The sequence below is a fragment of the Nannospalax galili genome, unplaced genomic scaffold, assembly GCF_000622305.1.
Source record: "Nannospalax galili isolate Female #2095 unplaced genomic scaffold, S.galili_v1.0 scaffold321, whole genome shotgun sequence".
Classification (NCBI taxonomy): domain Eukaryota; kingdom Metazoa; phylum Chordata; class Mammalia; order Rodentia; family Spalacidae; genus Nannospalax; species Nannospalax galili.
The window spans coordinates 676,452-704,082 of record NW_008345972.1 but is presented as its reverse complement, the minus strand read 5'-3'; the positions used below and the strand labels follow the sequence as shown (position 1 = coordinate 704,082).

The 27,631-nt window shown below is 46.8% G+C and overlaps 1 protein-coding gene across 5 annotated transcripts in view; it reads right to left on the bottom strand.

The window, feature by feature from the left end:
* The window catches only part of Tns3 (tensin 3), a 257,511-nt gene that overhangs the window by 79,470 nt on the left and 150,410 nt on the right, over positions 1-27,631 (bottom strand). For all 5 annotated transcript variants that reach the window (XM_008842184.2, XM_029567904.1, XM_029567903.1 and 2 more), the window contains 3 exons: positions 22,617-22,746; positions 22,297-22,362; positions 20,855-20,959 (listed from right to left, as the gene is read on the bottom strand). In XM_008842184.2, coding sequence (XP_008840406.1) covers positions 20,855-20,959; positions 22,297-22,362; positions 22,617-22,746 — 301 coding nt within the window. The remainder of the gene's footprint in view (positions 1-20,854; positions 20,960-22,296; positions 22,363-22,616; positions 22,747-27,631) is intronic.

Below are 27,631 nucleotides of genomic sequence, written 5' to 3'. Positions count from 1 at the left end.
GCCTAAGCTTCCCTTTCATCTTGGAAGATGCGACCCCCACTCTGCCATTCCTCTGTGGATTTTTGGTCTTGATATTCAGATTGTTCCAGTTGCTGGCTCTTCGCTGATAAAATAATCATTCCTAGCTCTCAGTGAAGGTATGAGAACTAGAAAGTACGTACATCAAGTATTCAGTCCACTGAGCCCTAAGAAGGGCACCTGTAAGCACTATTAAAAGTCCTGCAGTGGGCCAGGTGTGGTGGCACACACCTTTGATTCTGGCACTCAGGAGACAAAGACAGGCAAATTTCTGTGAGTTCAAGGCCAGACTGGTCTACATAGGGAGTTCCAGGCCAGCCCCGATTCCTCACTGCTCACCCTGCTGCTCCCTGTTGCTGAGGCGCATCTGCAGGAGGGCCTTTGCTGCCACTGCTCACGCCTCCTGGCTCCCCGCCCTCTCATCATGGGCTTCCAGGCTGGGTTTTTTCCCACAGCAGACTTCAACGCTTCCCACATATCCTGTGCTGCTCAGCTCTGAGGCAGGGGGTTTGCTCTGTTTTGCTCACGCTGGTACTCTGGCACAAGAGAACAGCCCTGGCACCCAGTGGTATTAGTAATGCAAAAATTAACTGTTCCCAGCTTATTCTCATATGACAAGACCTAAGTCACCATACATTAACAACCAAGGAAGGTCTGAAGGCAGAGGTACCCAGCAGTCCTTGGCCAACTGTAGCCCCAGTCCCCTACACTCTAGACAAGTAGTCCCTTCCGTGCAGCATACCAGGTCTGACTGTCCATGCAAGGCAGGAGCAGGGCTGGTAGTCAGTCACTCCTCACTCTTGGTTGACCTTCACATGACACAGAACAAAAGTGAAAAAGCACCTGAAGTCGCCCAATCTCGAAGCTCCAAAATTTTAAAGAAAACCCAAGTTCCTAAAGGTTAGTTCAATGTGCCCACAGAGTAAGAGGCAGTGGACAAAGATGTGAGGATATGTGGATGTGTGGATGTGTGGTGGCTCTCTGGCCAGCGTGCTCTGTATCAGGTTGAAGGAGATGAAGAAGACAGACTGCAGGACAGTACGTGAAGAATAAACAGCGCCATGCCCTCTGCCATTTCCTCTTGCCACCTGTGAGGTGGATGTTCCTTGCTGAGGCCCACACATATGAGCAGTAGGGCTGGGGTACAGTTCTTTCTGCTGCTAAGTCATGTGGGCAATGATGGCTACCTCACCTGAATGCTGAAGCGTCTAAGACCTGGAACAAAAAGAAACCTGTGCCAAGAACAACACAAAGAGCACACGAGCTAGAAACGAAACCTAACTATGAGCACCAGGACAGGACATCGTATGGCCGGTTACAATCTTGCCACCGAAATCAAACAGAAGCCCAGATCCCACTGCTGGAACCTCCAGAAGCCCTGGCTAAGCACTGAAGGCCACCCCTTGTTCTAATGGTAAACAGCCCCTTATGATGTGGCTCTGGTTCAGAAAAGTGGTGCAGAAGGTCATTTTTGTCATCCAGATCAAAGAAATAACGAAGCCATTCAAACCCTGATCTGGGTCCTGAGGAACTGCTAGGAGCTAGGGTTCCTGCTGCACCCCCATGCTCTCAAGGGGCAGGAGGTGAGTTTGACCATGGCCCACCCTACTCCTGCAGGGCTGCAGGGTTCCGAGCACCCTCCACCTTTAAAAACTAGTATGCTGCCTAAGCTGCCAGTGCTTGAGGCTGGGGAAGCAGTAGGGTAGGGATTCCGGAAGGTGGAGCTCAGTCACTCACAAGCCCCTTGCCTCTTTTGTCTTAGTCATCTGTTGGTAATCACGGGCACTCAAAGGCCTCATTTAAAATGACACCATTTGTGCATAACCTATACACATTCTCTAGGGTGTTTCAAAGCATCTCAATTCAAAGGCTGTGAAAATAGTGATTATGTTGTTTGGGAAATAAAAACAAGGGAAAAGGTCTATTTACATACAGACTTAACTTTTTTATTATTGTTTTTATTTTATGTGTATGCGTGTATTGACTACACGTAGGTAAGTGCACCCACGTAGTGCCATGCCCACAGAGGGCATAAGAGGCTGTCGGATGCCCTGGAACTGGAGTTTCAGACAGTTGTTAGCTGCCATGTGTTTGCTGGGATTCGAACCCAGGTCTTCTGCAAGAACAGTCAGTGTTCTTAACTGCTAAGCCATCTCTCCAGCTCCCAATATAGACTTAATTTTTAAAGAATATTTTGTACCCTCCGTTGGTTGAATCTGTGGACATATAGAATCTGAAGCTCCATGGATGACTGCTCAAACAACAGGTTTTCAATTTTTCCCATAGTTTAAAGGGTGTTTGGGGGTCTCCTGAAAACACTCTCATTCTGCAGACAGAGAACAACCTCCCAGAGGTGATGAAGAACTTGCCCAGGAACCCATTTTTCAAATATAGAGTAAAAAGTTCAACACATCTCCATCCAAGTTAGCCCTTCCATTCTGCACCCTCTTCCTATGCACTGTCACCATACTCAGGCAACCTTAATGAGGGCCTCCCTCTCAGAGGTAGCTTGTACACCAACTGGCTATGACTTCCCTGTCACCAGGACTGGTTAAAAAGCACACCTAAATACAGTGCTGAATGACTTACACTGCATGGCACCAGGGATGTATGGCCTGGGAAAGAACCAGAAGGAAATAAGTACAGACAGTACATATAGCATCTCCTTGAGAACAGCGCCCAGTGCCTGTCACACTGATGTTCCTCCACCTCCACATGAAGCAGACTGCTCCTCCCAACCACCTCACCTGTGTTCTCTCTCTCTCTCTCTCTCTCTCTCTCTCATAGTACTAGGTTTTGAGTCCAGGACCTTATGCATACTATGGAAGTATTCTACCCTGAACTGCATACCAGCCTTCTCTTTTCTTTTTGAGGCAGGGTCTCATTAAGTTGCCCAGGCTGGCCTTGAACCTAGCCCAGGCAGCCTCTGAACTTGCAATCCTCCTGCCTCAGCCTCTTGCATAGCTGGAATGACAGGCCTGAGTCACAAGACCTAGCCCCAACCTTATCTATAAAATGTGGCTTTCCCACAACCAGGGTAAGAGGTACTCATAAAATATTTCAAATAGGGAGGTCCACCAACAACAACCACCACAAATGAAGGGGCTAGAGAGATGGCTCAGTGGTTAAGTATGTGTACTGCACTTGGAGAGGACCCAAGTTTGGTTCCCAGCACCCATAGGGTAGCTCACAAAAATCTATAATAACTCCAGGGATCCAGGGCTTCTGGTCTCCTTGGGCACCTGCACTCACATGCACATACCTATACACAGACACAAACACATATACATAATTAAAAATAATAAAAAGAAACCTTTAAAAATGAAAATATCCCTTTCCATCCTAGTTAAAAACACTGGCAGATGTCCACCTGTGCTCACAGGTGTGTGCAGAATCAGCAGAGAAAAACGAGCCTACTCCAGACTTCACTTTAACATCAAGTATCCAGAGACTTGTAATACATCAAGCTGCCACTGGCCCAGCCTTCAACAGAAAGCTGATTTGGCACCAGGGAAGCATAAATAGCACACGTTTAAAAAGCTACCTGGAAAGGCTAGAGAGATGGCTCAGTGGTTAAGAGCACTGGCTGCCCTTGCAGAGGACCTGGATCCGAGTCCCACCACCCACGTGACAGCTAACAACCATCTATAATTCCAGTTCCAGGAGATCTGACATCCTCTTCTGACTTTTGCGGACATTGCACAACATGGGTGCACTTACATACACGCACTCATAGCATAAAATAAAAAAATAATAATAAAAGAAGCTTCCTGCAGTCTTTATTTCCACTGTGCATCAAATTTGTGGATTTCATGTCTTGTTTTTGTAAAAGATTTGCTTAAAAAACATTTCAAAGGAGCTAAGAACATCCTCTTACAAGTCCCCCCGCCCGCACATCATGTGTGTGTGTGTGTGTGTGTGTGTGTGTGTGTGTGCATGTGTGTGTGTGTATGTGTGTTTACTGAGCATGTGCTGACTGCCAGTATAAATTAGAAATGGTGGGAATCCCAGCACAGCCCCACTCTGAGCTCAGAAACCACCTGGTCATTGTCGAACAGAAAGAAACGGGATGGAGGGAAGGCAGTTTATGCAGGAGGTTCCATTGAGGGAAGGATGGATTGGGATATAAAGAAAACACATCCTCCTGACACTGTTCTCATTGAACCAGGGACTGCAGGAATTTCTACCACCAGAGGACTGAGGGAATCTCACAACACCCCTCTCTTGTAATCCAATTGATACTGAAGAACAAATCTGCTGTCTCTGTGACTCCAAGGATCAATTCCCAGACATCGATTAACTCCGAATGGAAAGTCACTGTTACAGATGAGAAAACAAAGACACAGGGCAGCTTAAGGATTTAAAATGGCCAATTTTGTACACGTAGAGTTTAAACCCACCAACGAACTTGAAAGTCTAGTCTCACGGTTCCTTCAGAATGGTGCATTCAAATCCTAACCACACACTTACAAAATCAGCAATTTAATTTTAGAAAGGAATTCGCCTAAATGTTTTCTCTAGCTTCCACAGATAAAGTACCTAAACTATGCTGCATTCATCCTCCATCCTCAGAGACCACTCAGCAAGCTGGGTTTTCCTCCCTAATTCCTGAGATGGCTCAACATTCCAGGACAGAAAGCATTTCCAGTGCACTCATGCTGATGGTCACAGTTTAGTGTTCAGCTTCCTAACTGAAGGAAGCTGTGGGTATGTTTCTGTTCTCACAGTTAATGGACTTGAGTGCTGTTCCTAGCATGGGCACCTCAGTCCCCAGCAATATTTCCTAGAAACATAGGATGTCACCTAATCCTGGACTCCACAGACATGGGTAATTTCTGCACAAGTGGCTATCACCAGTCCTGTCTCCAGGCTGCCATCGAATGATGCACTGGGGGCCACTTGGCTGAATTAACTCAGTATTAAAATGGTAAGCTAAGCAGAGACAGGCACAGGTCCCCACCACACAACCCTGAGAACAGCAGTCCTCCCAGGAAGGGTGTATAGGAAGGACTGACATCTCATAAGGACAAATGGCCACTGGCAGCCTACTGAATGGGCCTCCAATGACTACACTAAGTCCTGTCTCCAGGCTGCCATCGAATGATGCACTGGGGGCCACTTGGCTGAATTAACTCAGTATTAAAATGGTAAGCTAAGCAGAGACAGGCACAGGTCCCCACCACACAACCCTGAGAACAGCAGTCCTCCCAGGAAGGGTGTATAGGAAGGTCCGACATCTCATAAGGACAAATGACCACTGGCAGCCTACTGAATGGGCCTCCAATGACTACACTGAGTAAACACAGCCAAGCTCAAAGGCTGCAATTGTGAGACTCCAAGAGGGTAACACCTGGGGGGGTGTGGGACTAGAAAACAGGTGGGCATGGCCAGAGGCGAGGAGGGCAGGCTGCAAAGGGTTATGGGGATGTTTTGGTCCATGAACATTTCTGCCTTGATTGTGGCGTTAGCATCACTATAGAATGTTCCTGACAACTGTACACTCAACAGTTTCCTCCCATTAAGACCACTCAGGGGAATGCGCCCCACCCCACTGTGCACCCTCTCTTCTACCCCTCCAGCCCCTTCCCCTTTCTCCTCTTCTCCTCTTCCTTTCTTTTTCCCCCATTCCTGAGAGGGTAGGAATGTCCTTGCTGGGACGGTCAGTATGGTCCCTGTGACTCCATTGCGGGTTTACATTGGTGTGATTTGTATGTGTCTTCACTCCCTCTCCATCTTCCGCCATCATCCATCTGGACTTAAGTCTGCACTAACCATAGCTGTGTGACCTCAGGTGAATCACTCAATCTCTCTGTGCCTCCTTTTCCTCGTCTTGTAAGCAAGGAACCTGGAGAAGGAGGTGCTGGATTCAAAGAGACCAATGCAGAAGGACAGAAAGCACTGGAGAACATCCTTCTCCTTGCTCTGGAGTTAAGAATCGCCAGAGCTCACGTAAGGTTTCGTGTCTGTGTCCCCTCCAAGCCCAGAGCCGGGAGAGCAGAGTGCTCCACAGGACCTAAGTAAAGGGGATTACACTGACAGTCACTGCTTAAAATACATCTATTAAAAACAAGGAATTATCCTCCAATTTACCTTAAAGTTTCCTAAGTCATTGGCATGTGACCTCAGCACGGCTCTAAGTCAAGCTGACCTGCTGGAGTCTTTACAGCCAGACATTGTGTTCTGGTCAAACACAGTTTTCTGTCTCCTCGGTGACAAAAACATAGAGATAGTCATGGACAGCCACTATATGGAGTACTTCACAGTGCTGCCTCCTGTGAGGCTCCCATCCAGCCTCCAAGGGGCCCAGGATTCACCTCTGTTGACCCTGTGAGGTCATGAGGCTGAGAGGGATAGGCCATGCCTGACTCTCCAAAAGCAGGGGCAGGGTGGCACAGTAGACCTTGTGATAACACCCAGGACCCTTGGCTGCATCTCTTCAGAATTCCAGATGTTTCTTCCTGAGTCGTCAAGTTCACTGACAGTTAGGCTGTAGTAGGTATAATGAATGGACAGCATTTCTCAGTAGACAGCACGGCTGATAGGTCTGAACCACAGCACAGAGATGTCTGCAGTGCTGGTCAGGATCTGCACTGATGAGGGGCCTGAGTTCAATCTCTGGGCATGAGAGAGCCTATCACCCAGCCAAGTTGCCTGAAATCTAGTCCCAAAGGTACCTTGTTCTCTTGGGATCAGACTGGGAGTCAGGTGCCATAGGACTAGCCCTCCACCATCAAGAGAGGCTGGGCCAGGACAGTTCCTGATGTCACCTCAATGATCACACATACAGAAGCTGCTGTTTCCTTCCCATGTAGACACTTGTAATTAGAGCATGGCTAGCCTCTCACTAAAACAAAGTTGGCTTTTATTCCTTACAATAGGGTTCTGCTGCTGTGCTAACTATTTCCTGGTTAAAATCAAATCATTTTCTAAGAGAGAGAACACCAGGAACTAAGCAATATGCCTATGCTTGGGCCTTTAAGAATATGACCTCTAATCTGCAGCATGGATATATTATTGGGTGAAATGTGCCCTTTTCCTCTAACTTTTTTAATACCAAAGCCGTAATTAACTTGTGCATTGTAGAAGGCTGCCTCTATTTCTCTCCACAGGCAGAGTTCCAGAAAAAACTCGCTTCTAAGTTCTTACCCCCAAACATAAACCAACAGTCTGAGCGGCAAGGTGGGAAGGCTGAGGGGCCAGAAGGAGACCAGCAGTAGGCAGCGACAGGACACCTGCATTAACTGTCCTGCCACTGGACAACAAGCTTCTTGAGAGAGCACAGCCGAGCTCAGCACTTACGCTGGTGCAAGCCAGGCAGCCTATGCAATCTTGTACAAATACAGAGCAGGAAAATACATAGTGAAAGAAAGAACAGGAGCCGGCATCCACACTGACATGCCAGGCCAGTCACAAGCCACCTTGCAGAAAGGGAAGGAGCTCCACATCTCACTTCAGTCAGGAGTGGCTGGGGCGCCTGGAATTTAAGCCACCCGGAATCTCCCAGGGTGAGGCTCCGGAATGTGGCCATAAAGGAGGGCTATGGATCCCAGGGGGTTTTGACAGCAGGCAGCTCCAAAACATGACCTGGGTGCTCCCCAGCTGCACTCACATCAAGGCACACCCTTCAAGTCCTTAAGTGACCACAGAGTTACAGCACTCATCCTGGCACCTTCAACCCTGTAGCCCAGCTCCTTGCAAACACTTAACCGGAAAACACAGGTGAAAGAGGCCAGCACAGAACTGGCCAGAACAGCTGAACATACCCTCCACATCAGACAGCCCTGAGCTAGTCCCCAAAAGAAGCAGGTATGTCACACTCCTCCAGCAGATAATGACCAGTATTACAGGGCATGCCAAGTTAATGTTTTAGATCCTCTCCCGGTTCCGTTGCTTGATCCCCCCAGCTCTGGCCAGCACCATCTCTCTCTCCAAGAGTGTGCTGGCACGTCTCAAGAGAACACAAGGCTCACAGAAACCACACACGGGCACACAAGCACACACATACACGCTGGGTGCTTACCTTCCTTCTAACTCCCCAGAAGATCTTTCAGTCTGGACTATGATCCTCGGTCCAGTAAGAAAAGTCTTTAGCAGCATCCCAGAACGCCGCCTATCTCCCAGCTACTGCAGAAAGTAAAGATCCCTTGGCTGTATGGGGACTTTGATTTTGCCCAAGAGGGCTGGTGCAATGTAAACATGAGGGTGGGGTTTAGTGCAATCAGGTTAAGTGAAATTTGAACTCTGGAGGCTAAGGGGCGGATCCAGTGGCCTTCGCTCAGAGCAAAGGAGCCACCATAGCTTGCCTGAGCAGTTTACAAACCAGTTTTACCCTTGTATTTGTTTTCTTTTAAAGATCCAGACAGAAAACCTTTGCGGTACATCTCTTTGTAGGAGCTGTTTCAATCCCCAGCGATCCGTGCGGCAGAGCTACAGTCAGCATTAACTGTGGCACAGCATATTTTTGCGGCTTCTGTAGCAGATCTTTTCATCTGTGGCCGCATTATAGTTAACAAAGGTAGGCTTCAGCCAATGCTCTTTCTCTAGCTGAACTTCAGTCATAGCACAACCACAGGCCTCTAGGAAGTAGTAAGAACAGAGGCACCACAACAAACAAACAAAGCCCCTGTGATGCCACGGGATTCCCCCAGCACAATGAGAGCCCTTACAAATGTCATCACTCCTGCAACAAGAAGTGGAAACAGGCTTGGGCTGTAAGTACAAGCAGAGGGCAACACTTATCTTCAACAAATCACCTAAAACCACCACAGAAGCACATGCTGCTTACAAGATGTCAAGATACACTCCACTCACCCTCAGGAGAAAGGATCTCTTTTATGGCAGGACATAATGCACTTCTTGTGCAAGAAGTTCTATTAAATTTAGAACTTAGTAGAAGGGATTGAGTCACCCACCTTCCTATCAAGGGAGGTGAGGTTACTGTTCCCATTCTGCAAGCAAGGGCACTGCAATAAAGGCAGGGACAAACTTATCACAACCTGTTTCCCCTTCAAAGAATTCACATCAAAAGAAAAAAGATTAGAAGTAGATATCTGAACAACCTGGTTTGAGGATTGAAATGAATCTCTGGGTCCCTCCAGAGCATCTGGGGCCTCCTTGAATTATGGCTAACTATGTCCAGCCATGGCTGGAGCCCAGCTTTCCCAAGCACAAAGACATTGAACATAGATTTTTTTTTTCTTTGTATCCCAAGCCCGTGCAAGGAGAAAAAAAAAAAAAAAGTGGCTAGGGTACTAATAAGGAAGAGAACATTTTAAAAATATACATATGCTGGCAAACGGTCTCTTTTCTCCACTTTTCATAGCAAGATGTTGTAGAATTCGTATGTGTTCAAAGAGGGCATCTCCTTTAAGTGGCTCTGGGTTCAGGTTTGTCTTAAATCTTTAGTGGCAGATAGTGAGCTTTCTTCATGCTGACGACACTATTACACATGAACAGCTCTAAGTCTACAAGTGTGTGTGGCAGCCAGTACCCATGTGGGCCTTCAGTCCTGCTGTTTATATTGCTGTGGCCACCGGGTAGATACGTCAAAGGGCTCTCGTTTTCCATATAATCCCCATCAGTGAGTTTTGATTACATGGGCCTACTTAGGTTGTTAGCGTTAACTGCTCATGAAACAACATGGTCTTTTGAAGTTCTGCTGAAGTCTGGTCAGAGGCAGCTCTGAAGCACAGAGGATTTTTAAAGGCACCAAACTTTCTAACCCTTGAAAGCTGCAATTCTGCATGGAATCATATATCTAATGAAGCAGAGACTGGAATGGATTTCTCAAATGTTTCTGAAAGTGACTGCCAAGTGGGCAGGAGACTTGCAGAACATATAGTATGATTCCTGTGTGGGATTCCAGAAAAAGAAGACATTCACAAAGATAAGCCAATCAGAAAATCCACTCAGTAAAGATGTGAACATTTCAAAGAAGTGGTTAATAGCAGATGTAATGATATCTTAAGGTCAACACATACAGAACGTTCATAACAAAGCTGTTCATAATAGTCAAAAAGTGGTTGGATATGAAAGGTAGCTGAACATGAACTTGGGAGCAAGCCAGTAAGCAGTCTTCCTTTGTGGTTTCTACTTTAAGATCCTGCCTTGGGTACCTGCCTTGGCTTCCCTCAGCAATGGTCCATAACATATAAGCTAAAATAAACCCTTTCCTCTCCAAGTTGCTTTCATGGTGTTTATCCCAGCAATAGAAATCAAACTGGAACATGAGTTTTCCTAGTCTAATTTTCCATAGGATGTTACCACCATGAATTATTATTTCATTATTTCAGCTTTCTATAATGAAGTCCAAAGACTGTGATGTCACTAGGCGTACTGTGTTGCTAACAATGTATTATACTGTGTGTATCAAGAAAATCAGGCTCATTTGGGCTCTTAGGATGTGGAAATAACTTCCTGTTGACAATTGGCCACTCCATCTAAGATCTGCCAAATGATGGAGGTCTGTAGTCACCAGCAAAAGCCAAGCAGCGGGCAGAACAGGTAAAAGTTATTTCTTAAGGCCTCCTCCCCTGTTTATAGGATCTGTTTATCTAGCGCCTGAAGCCAACAGCTTTCTCTGTGCTCCCAGTCCACCTCTCAGGCTTTCATCACTGAAGCCACCCAATCCCAGACACGACATTAGCCTGACTCTATCACCAGACACTCACTCTCTTCTGGCCTTGACATCAGTTCTCTCTCATTTGCTCTGACCACCCTTGGTTTACAGAGCCAAGAGGCTCATTTCCGGCCAATAGGCCTCCAAACCATTTCTCCCTGGAGGCAAAGGAGTCAGACTGCCTTAGGTTCATCAGTATGCTGAAGCCATATGCCAAGTGGTCTCAGGACTCCAATCTGTCCAAAGAGTATCCTCCATGCAGCCAGCACCCACAAGAGAAAGGAACATTGTAGATAAATATACCTTTATCCACGAAGGCGGCCAAAGTCGCTCCAATTGACACAGGACACCAAGTAGGACTGAGGATCCCTTGACACTTTACATAACATCACATGCTGCTATTAAGACAGCCCTGATTTTCAAAGAATAGCTGCTGCTTCACAAAAAAAAATGTGGCTTATTTACAATTCAGGCTAAATTTGTTAATTCAAGTGAGGAACACAGTCCCCGACTGTCTTGCTCTCTGTCTTCTCCTCTCATGTCCTGCCCTTCACAAGATCTAAGAATGAAACTATTCCTGGTCTCTCTGTCCTGGGACCTACAGAGAGATGACAAGACTGTTTAAATTGTCTAACACCAAAGGTCTAACTTTCTACGGCATCAGGAACAGGCACATAGGGTACTGGTTTCCATATGTCAGTGACTGAGCCTGACCTCCAAATAAGCTCTACATAAGGCCCTAATATGAAGAATAAGAAAAGGTGAGAGCAGTGTCTGAGGAGGGTTTGGCCAGGAAGGTGGATAGACAAGGATGCTCCTTAAGTACCAACTTAGGATCCTGAAGCTTCAGAAATATAGTCAGAAAGATATTGGCCCCAGAAATGTCACTATTCCAAGACAGCACCACCATATATGACAGGAGAACATCTTAAAGTGGATATGCATGTGGGTGGAGTCTCCCCAGTCCAGACTGCAGTGGGCTGGAGACAGAGCCTTAGAGGGCATGGCTGGAGTTTGCCCCAGTTTAGGCTGCAGTGGGCTGGAGATATGGTGTTAGAGAGCAAAGTGGGGCAAGGAATGCTGGTACTAAACAGAGGACCTATTTCAAGAGATTGTTCCAGATGCATTTCGTTTTTTCCCCACAAGCACCACCCTTTGCCTTTAAAAGGCACCCACACATAAGCTTTCTCTCCCCCAGGACTCCTGACTCCTCTCTGTAGCATTTTTCAAAGAAAGCAGTGTAGGACACAGTCCCACAAACAGGATCTGCAAGGCCTGCCCAGAATGTTCTGAAGAGAAAAGGGGTATGCATGAGTCTTCACCTTGTAGCCCCAGGTGGAAGAGGATGGTAGATGCTCGAGGGGGTAGGAGCACAAGTGCTTATCCCATGGGGAAAAGGGCACTGGCTATTCTCTAATCACAGCTCTTATCTCTCCTGTTTCACGTTCCATGCAGCTAATACCGAGGTCATATTCTTTCCTGGATTTGGCAGAAGTGAGAGACACAATCTCAGGCTCTGCAGAAATAAAGCTGCAACCCGGCCTCTTCCTGACATTGAGAGGGAAGGTGACCCTCCCGCCCCCAGAGGGCATGGAAGGGAGCTGGGCAGGTGTAACTGGAACTAAGTCATCGTGCAGCCTTTTGCACCTGCCCACAGCAGAGAACGGTGGCAGGATGCCCAATAGCAAACCTCCACAACACAGTTTCCACACACTGTCACTCTCACGGAATGTGAAACTGAAAGACTCGGGGATCCTGGGGTAGGGAAGAGGCTGTGTGATGGGAGTCATGTCCAGGTTCACATCTCAGGAAAGACACCAAGAGAACCAAGCTAAGTTGCTGGTCTCACAGGTGGGATTAGAGTCCAAAGGTCCCCAGCTCTAAGGATAGAATGTGGGGCAAAGGCTGAGTCACCCTGCATATGTTGGTTAAGAGGGCGAGGTCATCATAGAACACTGGAGACAATGCCCATGAGAGGAAAGTGGGCCAAAACACATGACTCTCCTGGACACTACAAGACACAGTGACTGCAGTTGCCCAGACAAGTCAGTCACCCTCCATCACCTGCCAAACATACAAGACACTGTATCCAGGGTGGGGTGGGGTGGATACCTGAGGAGGCTCTCAGGAAAGGTTCCCATGCTTCCTCCTGGAGGAAGGAGAGTCCCAAGGCTAGTGCACAAGGTGGGGACCAAGGACCAAGAACAAGGGTCAAATCCATACAAATTTCAGTGCCACCATTCATCCTGGAGACGGTACTTAACCCCTGGCCCATCTCTTTATACAACAGTACAGGATGACAGGATGACATACATTTTGAGCCAATTTTTCTAGAATCACTCAGGCAAAAACACATAAGGTATCCTTAACAGGATGGCAGCCCAGGGCTTGGCATGTCCCCTTTGAAGCCCTAACACCACATTTCCTCTTCTAGAGGTCTCGTCCATTTTCAGAAATCAACAGACCATGACTGGATTATGGCTCTCAACACGGAGCAGGGACCTCTCAGGGTTCAGACAGGAGGAGCCAGTGCCCTCTGTCTGATCTGCCACACTGTACCATGCCTGAAATCCCACTTGGGTGTTGCTGCTTGGGTCATGGGGGTTAATGGAAGGAGGAGGTAACAGAAGTGCATAGTCTTGACTTACAGTCAAGAGAGAAAGGGAAGGAGCTCTTTGAGGTCCATTGTGGAGCTGAGCATTCATTTGGCCCATCATTCTCTACTAGGAGATAAGGTATGCTATGAGCTGCTTTCGACTTAACCTGAGAAGTAGGCAGCACCTGGAAGGGCTGTGTTTGGAATAAGAAAGCTGCCAGAATCAGAGTCACTTGTGTCAATTATAACCAAAATAAATAGGTTTTGAGGGTAGAACTCTCACAGGATTCTAACACAGAAAACTGCGGGGCGCAATGGGGCACAGGAACCCTGTCACCATGCACTAGGATCTGAAGTGTTTCCATCAGCTCATATTGACCCCTCAGTCCGTAGCTCATATCACTCTTTCGAAGGCTGTGGAGCCTATGCAGGGTGGGGTCAGCAGGACGGAAGTAGGTCACTTCTGGGGTAGGTCTTTGAAGGTTAGACTGCCCCTGGTTCCCATTCATAGTTTTTCTGCTTCTTGTCTGATGGCACGGAACAGCCCAGTGCAAGCCTCCATCACCATATCCTCTCTGTGGAATGAAATCCCTCTGAAATTGTGAGCTAAAACAAACCTTTGCTTGTTCTGAGTATTTGTCACGGGGATGAGAAAAATAACTAACAAAGTTTGCAAAGTCATTCTGCAGGGACATCTGCCAAGCAACTGCCTGTTCAACTTCAGACTGGCATCACCCTTGCTATCAACCACTGTGGCAAAAGATCAGTGCTCTGAAATACACTGTGTCATCCTCATTTGCTTTTAAAAACCTTCTCTGCCTCAACCTCTTCAAACACACTCATGGTTTATTATGGCATACATAATTCTCCCAGTGCAACACTTTTTCCAAGCAGGCATCATCACCTTTGATGAATCTCTTTGTGACATATTTTTGTCAATAGAAGCCATATCTAGAAAAATTTCCCTTTGTCTGATAGAGTTGACACCAAATTGCCACAGTAGCCAAACCATGTAAGGAAGACACAGATCTCTGGATGCTTGGCAACAGCATCCCATCCTTCCAATGAGGCACTTCCCAGGAGGGACTCAGCAAGACCAAGCTGTTGGTAGAAAAGACAGCCAGGATGTGAAGCTTGTCTGTCAGACTCCAGTGGCCCCCTCTTTCCAGCAGTTGCCAAAACTTGCTTTGCTTTTCCCAGTCTTAATACCCAAATCCATCTTCAAATGCCCAAAGCTGAGTGGATGCAACTTGACACAGCATGTCCACAGCCACTCTGTGTATACCATGGCCAGCACTTCTTGACCCAACTTGTCCTAATCAACAGCCCATCACTGGGAGCTTGGAGAAACATTCTGAGCATAGATACAGCCATTTTTAGGTCTGCATGTTACTGGAAAGGAGTGGAGGAATCTGAATCCCCTTCAGACTGTCTGCTCCGCAGCCTGCGGTGTGAGCTCTGAAACAATTGTGGTCGTCTGGGAAGCCAAGCCTAAAACCCAGAATGCTTGAAAGGTATCCACTTAAAGTGACAGAGCCCAAACCTGCAGATGCCCCTCGGACTGCTCACCCTTGGACTGGCAAGGGCTATCATCAGAAAGTCCTAGGTCAACATAAGGAATGGAGGGCTTCCAAGTTGCCTAGCAAACCTCATGTTTAATCCCTAGCTGCCCCTGAAGTTTCCTCTCCCCTGGCCCTTAACTAACATGCAGTACTCTTATTCATCCACCTCTGCAGAGCTGATGTCCCCATGCTCCATGCCCACAGCTGCCACCCAGTCCAAGTCTAGGAGCTCCATAAACTCCTCCTCTACCCTCCCTACCCTGTAGACTCTGAAGCCTGGGAGAAATCCTCAGGCTCTGTGTTATCCTGGCCTCTCAAGTCTTGTGGCTCTGCCAGCCTCATGTCAAACAGCAAAGAAGATAGTCTCAGTAGGGTGGCACTTACAGACGAGCCTTATGTCCTGTTACTAGTCCTACAGCTTCCTCCAGCACATGCCAGGCTCCAGCTGGACCTCACACACTCCTGCCCAGTAGAGATGCCCTGCAGGCCCCACCTAGTGGAGTAGCTGCTCTCTTTCTTTCCTTCCTAAGTCTTGGCACTCCAAATTCCACTTCATGGTACAACACTGTACACTCCTGATATGTGTGTGATGTACAGTCAGTCCACCATGTCTGCAGGTTCTGAAATCAAGGAATCAACCAACCATAAATCAAAAATACTAAAAATAATCGCATCTGTATTGAACACAAAGATTCTTTTTTCTTTGTGTCTTTCCCCAAATGATGAAAGATTAACAACTATTCACATACTGTTTATGTTATGTTAAGTATCCTAAAAAATTCTGGGATGAGTTAAAGCTTATGGATGGATGTAGGTAGATTATATACAATACCACCTCATTTTGTATAAGGGACTTGAACACCCATGCATTTTGGTGTCCAAGGCCTAGTCCTGAAACCTGTTCCCTGTCAATACTGAAGGAGTGTACATGTGATGTGTGGTGACCTGGATGCATAAAAAGCTAAATTGCATATAAAGTAATAAACACCTCACAGATTTGGAGGAGGATATGTTTAGGATGGCCAAGGCTACTTTACAGATGTGGAAACCAAATGAAAGCATGCTTTATCTGAGCAAACACACACATCTCCCAAATGGAGTGTGACTAGTGGTGTTGATGCCAGGGAGACTTCAGTGGGAGATGTGCTGGTCTGATAGAGAGTCGTATGCATGGCAGTGTATGAGGGCTTGAAGACCAAAGATGGAAATAAAGAGAAAGCAAGGCCATACTACGTGTATAAGAAAAGAACAGGTGAAAGGTGCAAGAAAGACAGAGAACTGTGGGGACAGTGCTCCCAACAGCACACCACGCATGCCAGGGAAGGACAGGATGGGACTATGAGCATTCCTATACTGGGCCATCAGTGGGAAAAGGTGTGTGTGTGTGTGTGTGTGTGTGTGTGTGTGTGTGTGTGTGTGTATGTGTATCCCTGTGCCCATGGTGGGTGATTCAGCCTGTCTACTATCTGCCTGGTGGTTACATTCTAGTGCAGAGGCCATGAGCTGCTAGAAGGCCTTTCCTCAGCCCATCATAGCAAATCTGATCCTGCATCCCTGCCAGGTCCTCCACCTGCTCTGGAAAGAAGAAAGTGGTATCTCTAATGATGACCAGCACAATGGTCCCACATGAAGAAAGGCACAGGCAGAGCTCTATCCCAGGTGATCCTAAACATAACACAACTCACCCAGCTGTATCTGTCATTGCCAATAGTAAAATTCAGGTGGCTCCTGGGGCCCTTATGGCTTTCAGCATCTCACTTTCCTTGGGAACTCTTCCCTTTCTATTTAAAATAGCTCATAGGTTCTTTGGAAGATCAGATAACACAGCCAAGCTTGCTGCAGGCAACCATACCCACCCACATCATGACAGAGCTATTCCTATCCTGGGGAGAGTGCTCAGGAGAGGCTGAGATGATCCCATGGCTTGCAAGCATAGAAGGCCACTGCCTACCAGGACTATAGACCCACCAGGACAAGAAAGGCCATCGCCACACTAGAAACGGGACATCTGTACTCTCCCACTTGCTCTGGAGCAGATTCGAGGCCAGCCTTTCTTAGTACGGAAAGCGTGGCGTCAGGCTCAGACATAAAAGGCAGCACTTTCCTAACACAAGCCGTGACTGAAGGCAGCTGTGGAGGGCCCATTCCAGGGCAGCAAGGGTTTCTAGAGATAAATGCAACTTAAGTCAATATTTTGACTTTTTTTAATGAGTAGAAACTAGAGGCAGGGCTAGGAGTAGAAAAGAGAATTGTAATACATCATTTTCTAGCTAAAAAGAAAACGTTTCAGAGGCTGCCAAACCTCCCTTAACTCCTCATAGCTCCAGACAGCTGTCAGGACTAATGCTGCTTGGGGCTTAGACCCTGGCAAGAAATGTAGCTGAGATTTCACTTCTGCCTGCCAGGGCAGTGGCTTTGTCCAGGGACGCAAGCCAGGGATTGCAGAACTCCGCAAGAGCCAAGGGCTGCCTAGAGTCAGCCACAGAGGGCCAGCTTCACTGTTAGAGAGGTGCTGAGGAGGAGTGGCTCACTGGGAAAGGGAGAAGAGGCAGAAAGGACTCCCTTGCCATCCATCCGGATGGTTCTTTCTGTTCTGCATTGGCCTTGGTCGTGGGTGTTAACAATGGAAACGCAGAAGCCCCACACAATGGCAGCAATAGGATCAAACGCACGTGGTGGCTACTCTAATGGAACAGAACACAGACAACAAGGCTCAGGAGAAACTGTTTACAGATGCACACAGATGCTCAGGCAGGTGGGGCTATGGAACAGTGCTAGGGCTGGTCTCATTAGAACCACTTGTACACCATTTAGAAACCAGGCCTAAAGTGCACCAATGGCAAGCACTCTAACTCTGCCTAAAATGGTAATAACTTCTTTTTTATGGTAGTTTGCATATTCAAAAAATTACTGCTAGAAACATGAATTGATTTACAAGAACTCCACTGAAATCCTTTCTTCCCCATCTTGTCCTCCCCAAGCCAATTTCATAAAGCTAATGTTTGCATTGGTATAGCCAACTTTTAACACAGTCCAGGGGCTCAGCCCTGCTCCCTGTGCAACTCTGGCCCAAGAGCACCTGGGAGACACAAAGCAAGACAATTTATAGAGCATGCACCATCCTTCAACAGCCAGAGCAGACTACAGTCAGGTGCTACACAACAGTAATCTGGCCAACGACTAACTGTGTGTACATAGGTAGTCCAGCCCCTTCCTTGCTCAGTCCCAGAATCAACCCCTGGCTGCCCAAAGATCTTCATTCACTACCTACCAGCTGGACCATCTGCCTACAGGACCCTAGCATGTCCAGCCACACAGCCTGTATGTAGCATAGGTCTCCCTCCTACTCATGCTGCTCAGCTCAGGAGACACAAAGTGAAAAATCACCCCAAGGGGAATTGCCATAAGGCTAGTCCTAAATGTCTGAAGATTAAATAATTTCTCTGATTATTCATTTAGCAAACACACCAACTATCTACTATGGCTTAAATGCCTGTGTCCCTCCAATATCCATATATTAATTTCTCTGATTATTCATTTAGCAAACATACCAAATATCTACTATGGCTTAAATGCCTGTGTCCCTCCAAAATCCATACATTAAATTCGAACATCCAATGGGACGGTATTACCAGGTGATTAAATGTAGAAGGGGAATCCTCATAATGGGGTTAATGCCCTTACAAAAGGGGCCCCAGGGAGCTCTCTCACCATCTTTCTGCCATGGAGGTAGGTTATGCAACCAGACCTCAGCAGAATACTACCCTGCACCCTGATCTTGTACTTCCAGTTCCCAGAACTGTTTTGGTCACCAAAGCTGTGGCATTCTGTTACCACATCTAACAGACAAACAGTAGCAAGAGACAGCTACCCCAGGAAGATGCTTGGGGCCAAAGTTTGTGGCACTGAACTATGGAACTGCTCTCTCTAGTCTCTGACTACTGTAGATAGTTATGACAGCATGGTGAAACGTATGCATGTGTTAGTGTGGGTCTGGAACACAATGTCCTCTAGTGAGATTGGTCTATGACATGTTCTCCATAAAAGCTCACATATTAAAGTCTTAAACTCTGATGTAAGCACTACCAAGCAGAGTTTAGAGATGGAGCTTTGGGGAAGTCACTGGATCATGAGAGTGTCCTCTTTGTCTGGAGTAACCCACTGACAGATTCAAAATGTGAATTAACACTTAGTAGTGGAACTGTGGAGAGAAGGGCCTGGCTGGAAGAAGCAGTCACTGGAGGCCTTGAAAGGATGTGCCATGTCCTTTGTCCTTTCCCATCTCATCTCTCCGCTTCCCATCAGGAGGCGAAGAGCCTCCTGTCTTCCCTCTAATGATCCACTTTGTTATGAGCCCACAGCAATGCAGTAAGCTAACCATGGACTAAAGTCCTGATACCATGAGCCCTTTAACTTGAGCCTCCAGACACTGGTTCTAGGAGCCTTACATCTGGATGTAACTAACTGGACCCCCCACCACAACTCCAGTAGGAGGAGTTCTTAACCACCCAGCCTGGTCTTTGGTGGCCTCTCTACATGGCCACTTATTGGTCACTTCATGGCATGGCTCTCTGGTTCAAATCTAGCACACGGTTTCCCTGATCAGTATCCCTGCCCCATCCCAGCCCCAGCATCTAAGACTCTGATCAGTGTCCCTATCTCACTCTCCAAAGTGCCCCTTAATCTTCCAGCCTTGAACTATTTACGCACTTCTGCGTTAGCCACTCGTCACTCCTCCAGTGGTGGCAGCAACAGCAGGACTGACAGGACAGACCTATGTCACACATTATCAGATGCCACTAAGAAAGGCCTCTGGGGTCAAGACTGATGATCCTGTACAAATAAAGTTGACATCGAACTCTTAGAATTCCTATGTACATTACGCATCCTTGAGAGGCGGTGCAAAGCTTTTCTGAAAGTGTTCAACTACAATTGTTTTACTGTGTGGGCGCCTTAAAAGTTTCTGAATGATTCATATTGGGAGGAGATTTGGAAAAGCTTGCCTTTGCTCACCCCCAAATTTCACCAGCATTTTAATGCCCAGAGCATCATCACACTCGACCTCTGGCACCACTTCAGGTCCTGATGGATTTGGAATTCTAGTAATTCCTTCTGTTGAAATTTCGTCCCGCACAGCCCAAGAAGGTGCACAATTTCCCCAACACAAACAGAGGTACACACAATGGGTGTCCCCAGCACTGGCCACAGATGCTGCCTTCCTGAATCACCAGAAGGTTGGTGACTGACAAAGAGGTAACATTGCAGATGATTGCAGACACTGGCTCTTGATGTGTTACATCTGGATGAAAGCAGCTTGTCAAAAATGACTTTAGTTTTCTTTCTCAAAGCAGGTCTGAGTCTTAGTCAGTCGTTTAAAAGGTAAAAGATCAGGTCAATGAGCTGGCCTGGTGGGTAAAGGCACCTGACACCAAGCCTAATGACGAGAGTTCAATCCCTAGGAAACAGCTGAGAATCAATTTCCAAAAGTTGTAGACTGACCTCCACACATGCTACATGACACGCTAATGCTCCCTCCCTATATACTAAATAAATGAATAAATAAATAATAAATAAATAAATAAATAAATGTAAAATAAGAGTATTTGAATAAAAACATTAAATTTGGAAAGCAGCTCACGAGCAATGCAAAACAACTAGAAAATTATCAGTGACAGAAGTCTTTCCATGTCAGTAGTTTTTTTTTTATATAAATACATAAATAAATAAAGTAACTTTAAAAATTGAAAATCAAGAGAGAGAAAAGACCAAAGAAGCTTTGCTGCCCCTTCCTGAAAAGCATCCTCAGTTTTACACACACACACAGAGCTTTAGTAAGGAGGCTCCTGACCAGTCCTCCATACACTATAGTTTTAAAAAAGACCTGACCTAACTGGCCAAGCCCAATCTTCATGAGTGCCTTAAAACCTAGAAAAGTGTCACACACATGCGGCTTCTGGGTTGCAGGAATGCAGGGTGGCTTCACCTTGTGGGCAGGCTACAGGGCTTTGCTGATGCTCCTGTGAATGAGCTACTTCCCCTGTGCCTCCCTGTGGCACATACCTTCTCCATCTGCACTCAGGTTCTCATAAGAGTCCCAGCGGATCAGCGGGTCTGCTGTGTTGTAGTCCACAATCACTCCCTGGTCACTGTAAAGATGCTCTGATCCTGTGGGGCCACAGCAGATGTGTTAGTCCTAGCAAAGCCCAGCACCTCTGTCCACCTGACCTGAGGAGATTAGGGCACTGAGATGCCAAAATTCAATGCAGAAGTGAAGCCCCTCCATTTGCCACCTCTCTTCCCACAAGTCATAGCACTAACCAGAGACTGGATATGATTTTTGACAAATTTACAAAGACGCTTGGAAGAAAGACAAACCAAACACTGATCATTTGAGATGGTGTCAGAAACCAGTCTCTGAGGCCTACTAGGGCCTTTGGAACAGATTGCAGATGAGGCCACAGACATGCTTCCAAGTGTCAGTCTCCAAATGCTCCTATTCTCATCTCCGTGCTCCTGCCTTTGGCCATTCTAAGAATGCCACAGGGAATTTTAACATGCAAGTCTTGCACTGAATGGCTCCTACCTAAATCTATGACAATGGGCCTAGCAAAAGAGTGATACCTTTCCATGCTGTTAAAAATATTATTAAAGCCTGGCGTGGTGGCACACTCCTTTAATCCCAGCACTTGGGAGGCAGAAGCAGGAGGATCTCTGTGAGTTTGAGGCCAGCCTGGTTTACATAGCGAGTTCCAGGCTAACTAGGGTGACAGGGAGACCCTGTCTCAAAAAGACCAAAAAAAAAAAAAAAATTACCATGTAGCAAGGCATGGTAATATACACTTGTGATCCAATATTTGGAAGGCTGAGGCAGGAAGATTAGGGGTTTGAGGACAGCCTAGATTACCAAGTGAATTCTGTCCCAAAATAATAATAATAAGAAGAAGAAAGTTAAAATTGAAACTGTCATATGTAGGAGGCTCACTCTAGGGGTAAAGAATGATTTCTAATTAAATGTGTTTTCTGAAATACACATATAGTCACAGTGTGCTGTACTGGTCATCTTTCTAAAGCCCCTTTCCTGTGGCGAAGCAAGTATTTGGCACAACTTCACAGATGGTGGGTAAACTCTCAGGAACACCAGTGGGAACCCCAGACTGCAAAGGCTCCCTCGCGGAGTCACCTTGGGCATGCTACACTATCTCTGGATCTTCTCCAAGTGAGTGTTACTTTCTCTAAACCACCTCCCTCTGACTATCCAATATGCTATTTTTCTTTTAAAGTTTAATTCAAGAGCTAAGGATGTAGCTTAGTATTTAGGGCACGTTCCTGGAATGCAAAAGGCCCTAGGCTCCATCTTCATCACAAAAATAAAATTAAAACAAAGTTCAGATTTTCTAAGTATGTGCAAAGACAGGAGTCAGTACAATCCCAGGGCTCCCAACTCTCAGGGTCTCTCCAGCCTGTGTCAGTGTCCTGCCGCTACTGTCCTGCCAGTCACCCACCTTGAAGCTTCTCAGGAGTAGCAGAGAAGACCAACTCGATCTTGCCATAGTCAGGAAAACGGTCATCTGAAAAAAAGAACCATATCACACCATGTCCTGAACTGAAGACTCTATCTTTCCAGCCCAGCTGGTGTCAGGCCCGTCCCAAGCTGCAACAGAACTCCTAACACAGAAAGTTCCCCAGTTTCTCTGAGTTTTTCTTCCACAGATCAATTCAATTTTTCTTATATTACGAATAACTTAGTCAATATGCTCCATTTGGGGGAGAGAACCAGGAAGGACATAACACTCCGATGTCCCCAAGGGCTTCATCCACTCACCTTTGCAGGCATTGTCCAGCTCTTCTTTCCCAAACAGGAGCCCGTAGCCCTGCACAGCACCTGTGTGGAACTGCAGGCGGAAAATGACATCGCGGGTGGCCGAGCGGAACTTTTTATGGTAGCATTTCACCTGGTTGAGGGAAAGGGAAAATAGGCAACAGCTGAGAGGGAGCACTCATTAAACATGGATGCAGCCTGTAGAGGTGTGGATGGCATGCCCCCTGAACGGCTGTGGGCAGGAGTGCACAGCGGAAATGACCCAGAGTATGGCATCTGAAGGTGCCATGGGGGCAGCACATCACTGACATCTCCTGTGGGCCTCATGTCATCTCAGCAGGAGTAACATTCTGAAAGACCGCAGCCCTTTGTCCTAGAATGGGCCGCACGCTTGAGGCCTTGTTAAAAGGCTTCTGGGCTCGCTTTCATCTACAGATTTTAACAGTTGATTGTGATGACTTTTTCCTTTCATCTAAAATCTCCAAGTATCAACTTAATGCCTCTCTGTTTTCACACAATGGAAATACTGGTGACTGCTTTCTCTTTGCATGTTGTGCGTAGGCTAGATCTGAGGGAAAGCTAGAGATGGTAATAGAGAAATGGGGGGGGGGGGGAACCACAAACAGAAAGACAGACAGACCAATGGAGATGCAATGGTGTTTAGTTTACAATGCCTGGGTATCCTGGAGGTAGCATTTCAACAAAGGCCTTCAGAATCACCTCTGTGACTTGAATGCAAGTTGCAATATCCTTCCTTGGGGCTGACGGTTCACTAGGTCTCTGGAATGTACAACAAGCCACCCTAGGTGGCTGTATTGACAAGCAGGATGGAGAAGCTGTAGGTAGATGGGGGTCAGAGCAGAAGCCTGGTGTGCCCTGTCCCATTTTGATACTAAATGCCTCCCTGCATCAGGCCACAGTAGAAAGAAGGTATGCTGGAAGAGGGGGACCTTGCTAAGGTGGCAGGGGAAGGACCACAGAGCAGCCAGGGTCCTAGGGGTCCAAGGCAGACTGAGCTGGACTCAGCTCTGAGACCACACATTACACATGGCAGGCACATCATGGCATGGGAGACTGTGGTGGGCAGACTTCCCTCCAGGACAGCCACTTTCCCTAAGGGAGACTCTTCCAGTGAAGGATGGCTTTAAAACATCACAGGCTTCACAGATCTAAAGGAAGAGTCAGGCAGGAGAATGTGCAAGTCATGGCTCAGTCATCCTCTGACCAGAGAAAGCATCGCACAGAACTAAAGAAAAGAGAAGGACAAAAAGCCCGGGCAGGAAGGCTGGGAGCAGCAACCCATGGACAGACCTAGAACTTGTTTGCATTGTGCTATCTACTAGGAAATGGTCAGATAAACAAATGAAAAGGTATAAATAAGCCTGTGCAGGATGCTCCTTGTTGACAAACATGAGCTGAGCATTCACTGCGCTCAGGCACCACTCTCCCATTCAAACCCCCAACTTTCCACTCCCCCTCCGACACACACACACACTCTGGGGTTGCTGTAAACACTCTGCTGCAGACAAGGACCTACCTCCAGCGGTCTCCACTCAGCAACTTTGCAGCCATTAACATGAATCAGGAGGGATGGCCAAGAACCTTGCTTATTGACCAATAGCCAAGGACCCAACTCCTTGTTGGGGAGTCTGACTCTTAAGCAAGACTCAATTCAAAAATGGTCCTTGCAATCAAAGACATCCTTCCAGAATATTCTAAGCACAGTCATAACCCCCTCTGAACCTCACGCCTCATACCCATTACACCAACTACCCATTAAATGCTTCAGTCCGCCCAGCCAGGGGTGAATCCACGTATCCCTCCAATGAGGATCTGACCTCCCCTCCCTGACCCTGGCCTGCTGCCCCCTAGCTGCCTTGGAAGTGAGAAGTAACAATGGGATATGAGCGTGGGAGAGGAAAAGCCAGGTCAGCATCAAGCCAGTCCTGCTCTCCATTTTATACATACCCAGGAGAAAAAAGATTTGAAGAACAAGATCTGAAGAAGTGAGGGCAGACAAGGAACACAGATCTAGCCAGGCCTACAGAAGCACTGTGATGACAGTCAGGGAGGACTACTAGGAGAAGATGGCTGTGGGCAGAGCTGGGAGAATGCAGAGGCATCAGGGGATTGCACCCATGCACAGGGGAATGCCCCCAGCTACAGCTTGTTTCCAGTTTTTAATGGGTACTGCTCCCCTTCCACCGGCTCAAGTTACTGGCATCCTTACCCTGTGGCCAACCTCTCTAGTCCTTCCCTCCTCTCCAGACCTTTTCTGGAGGTATCCGGAGTATACTTACTACTCTATCTCAGCAGCTACAAACAAACACTGTGACTCACACCCCAGGTATCCCAACTCTGTCCATGCCAGGCAGGGGAGGAAGAGGTTGGCTCTTGTCCATTTGGGGATGAGGGAGGCCAGGGGATAAGAATCTGCTGTCCACAAGTTGGGCAGCTCTCAGGCACCTTGGAGAAGGTACCTCTTGGGTCGAACATGATCTCCTGTTTGCAACTTCTTGTTTGTCATAATACAAGGGATCGGCAACAAGAGTGATCTGTCCTCACATTGAGCAACTGCTGTCCTGTATCCCTGTGACTGCTGTGACTTCTCCTGTTCATATTCTGACAATGTCTCCATCACACACATTAGCTGCTTCTCAATGAACTTCCTCCCCATGGACCAGGGGAGGCAACACCACCCCCTCCAGTCCTCACCAACTCAGGAAAAACTGGAGAAACCACAGGATCCCTCTTTCCCCAGATTCCCCTTAGCCCTGACCAACATAACAGATCTGCTTTTGAGAGCTCCCCTCAATTAACCAGAACTCTGCTTTGATGACCTCCAGTGCCCTCAAGAGGGTTCAATAATGACCCTTTATCAACATCAATTAATCTTTGTAGCATCAATGGTCAAAGATCAGAACTGTGCTCTGCACACTTAAAGGGCCACTGCACACTGTTTGACATGGGGCCCTAGTGGCCACCCTTTAAGACAGAAAACATCTTCTAAAGCTTGGTGGGAGGAACAGAGGTCTGAAATCTCCCTTTGTCCTCTCGCTTTAACACTTGAGTCACCTCAAAATGGTTATAGAATATGTTGAGCCTCTGTCTCCAGATTTTAGAATATTTGCATTTGAAACAATTCAGTGTGGTGATTACAAGTTTGTGGCAAGCACTGTGCTGAATTTCAGGGAGAGTCTGTCATAGACTGTGACCGTTGGGAGCATGCAGGTGTCCCCACTGAAGTGCTCTACTCAGGGATGGTCAACCTCTTAGAACTTTTCATTCTCTAACTGTAAGATGGGTTGCAGAGCACTGGCCTCCTGGTTTTATGCAAAGACAGCTTGCCAATTCAGCTCTCAGTGATATCTGCCATGTTTATAAACACACCCATTCCCTCCCTAACTGTAGACTACATACCTATAGATTGGACCAACCTGTTAGAAAACAGTTAAGAAAACGCCACATCCCTACTAAACACACATAGACTTTTCTCTTGCAGCTATTCTTAAACAAGGTAGAATACTATTTATGTAACACATACACTGAATTAGCAGGTATTAGAAATAATCTGGAGATTGCTTAAAACGTGAGAATGTACATAGGTTATATGCAAACACTTGGCTATTTTATGGGGGTTTGATCATCCTCAGATGTCCATTATTCGTCTGAGTCCTGGAACTAATCATACAGAGGCACCGAAAAACAACCAGGTAAGTTATAATATTTAAAAGGTATAGGTTTTTAGAAGGAGATTCTTGGCACTCAAACCCATTGTTAAGTGATGATGTCCATGGGAAGGTCTGTGTGTGCCTTGCCTGCTTTTTGTCTGAATAAACAAGTTGGAAACTTTGGCTTAATATTATTTTCTTACAGATGCATGAAGACACACCTGTACCCTCACCTGAATACTATGATGATGGCACCCAGGACCAGGCAAAAAGCCGACTCCACCAAGTCTAAAGACAGGTACCTGAGTCAAGTGTGCACTACACACTTGCAATTCTAGGACGTGGGAGGCCAAGGCAGAAGAACTATGAATTCAAGGCCAGAGGGTGGTCTACACAGCAAGAACTTATCTTAAAAATAAATAAAAAGGCAGTACATGAGCGCTTGGCATGGTGGCATGTGCCTTTAATCCCAGCACTTGGGAGGCAGAGGCAGGTGGATCTCTGTAAGTTTGAGGCCAGTCTGGTCTACATAGCGAGTTCCACGCTAGCTGGGGCTATAGAGAGACCCTGTCTCAAAAAAAAAAAAAAAAAAAGGCACATGGAAATCTCATGCAATAAAGGAATCAATCCCTCTAGTGCTTAAAGACAACCAATATGCTAAATGACTTGCTTAATTCTTAGGCCACAGGGATACATACATATACATGTATATAATATTTTAAAACATTCTATTTAACTTTTATTTATGTGTATATGTGTATGACTCTGTGTGCGAATGTGTGGGTGCTCAAGGAGGCCAGAAGAGGACACTGGATCCACTGGTGCTGGAGTTATAGACAGCTGTGAGCCACCCAACGTGCGTGATAGGAACCAAACAGGTCCTCTGGAAAAGCAGCAAGTACTCGTAACTGCTGAGTCATCTCTCCAGTCCCTACAGGGATATGCTGTTATTTATACTCTCCAAAAGCAGGAGGAATAATACCTAGGATCAAGAGTGTCAGGACTACGGCAGCAATCCCAGGAATACCTGCCCAAACTGGACGAGTCAACTCTCAAGTATAGTTTCCATCCTCCTCCTCATGTGCCAGGCATCGCCAGATCAGATCCAACTTCCCCTTAAATTCTCTAAGCAAAAGAATCAGAGTACAAAAACGTCCCTAACAGCAATCAAAGTCCCACTTTGGTCCAACTCTGCATGGTGAGATTATCTAGGGTGAAGGTCAAAGACAGTGGGCATAATCTCCCTAGAAGCGAACATGATGGCAGGTATTAAGTCTTGAACCAAACGCAATGAAAGGTGAGAAGATATTGGTCGCAAAGGAAAACACAACTGAGTCCATGATGCTG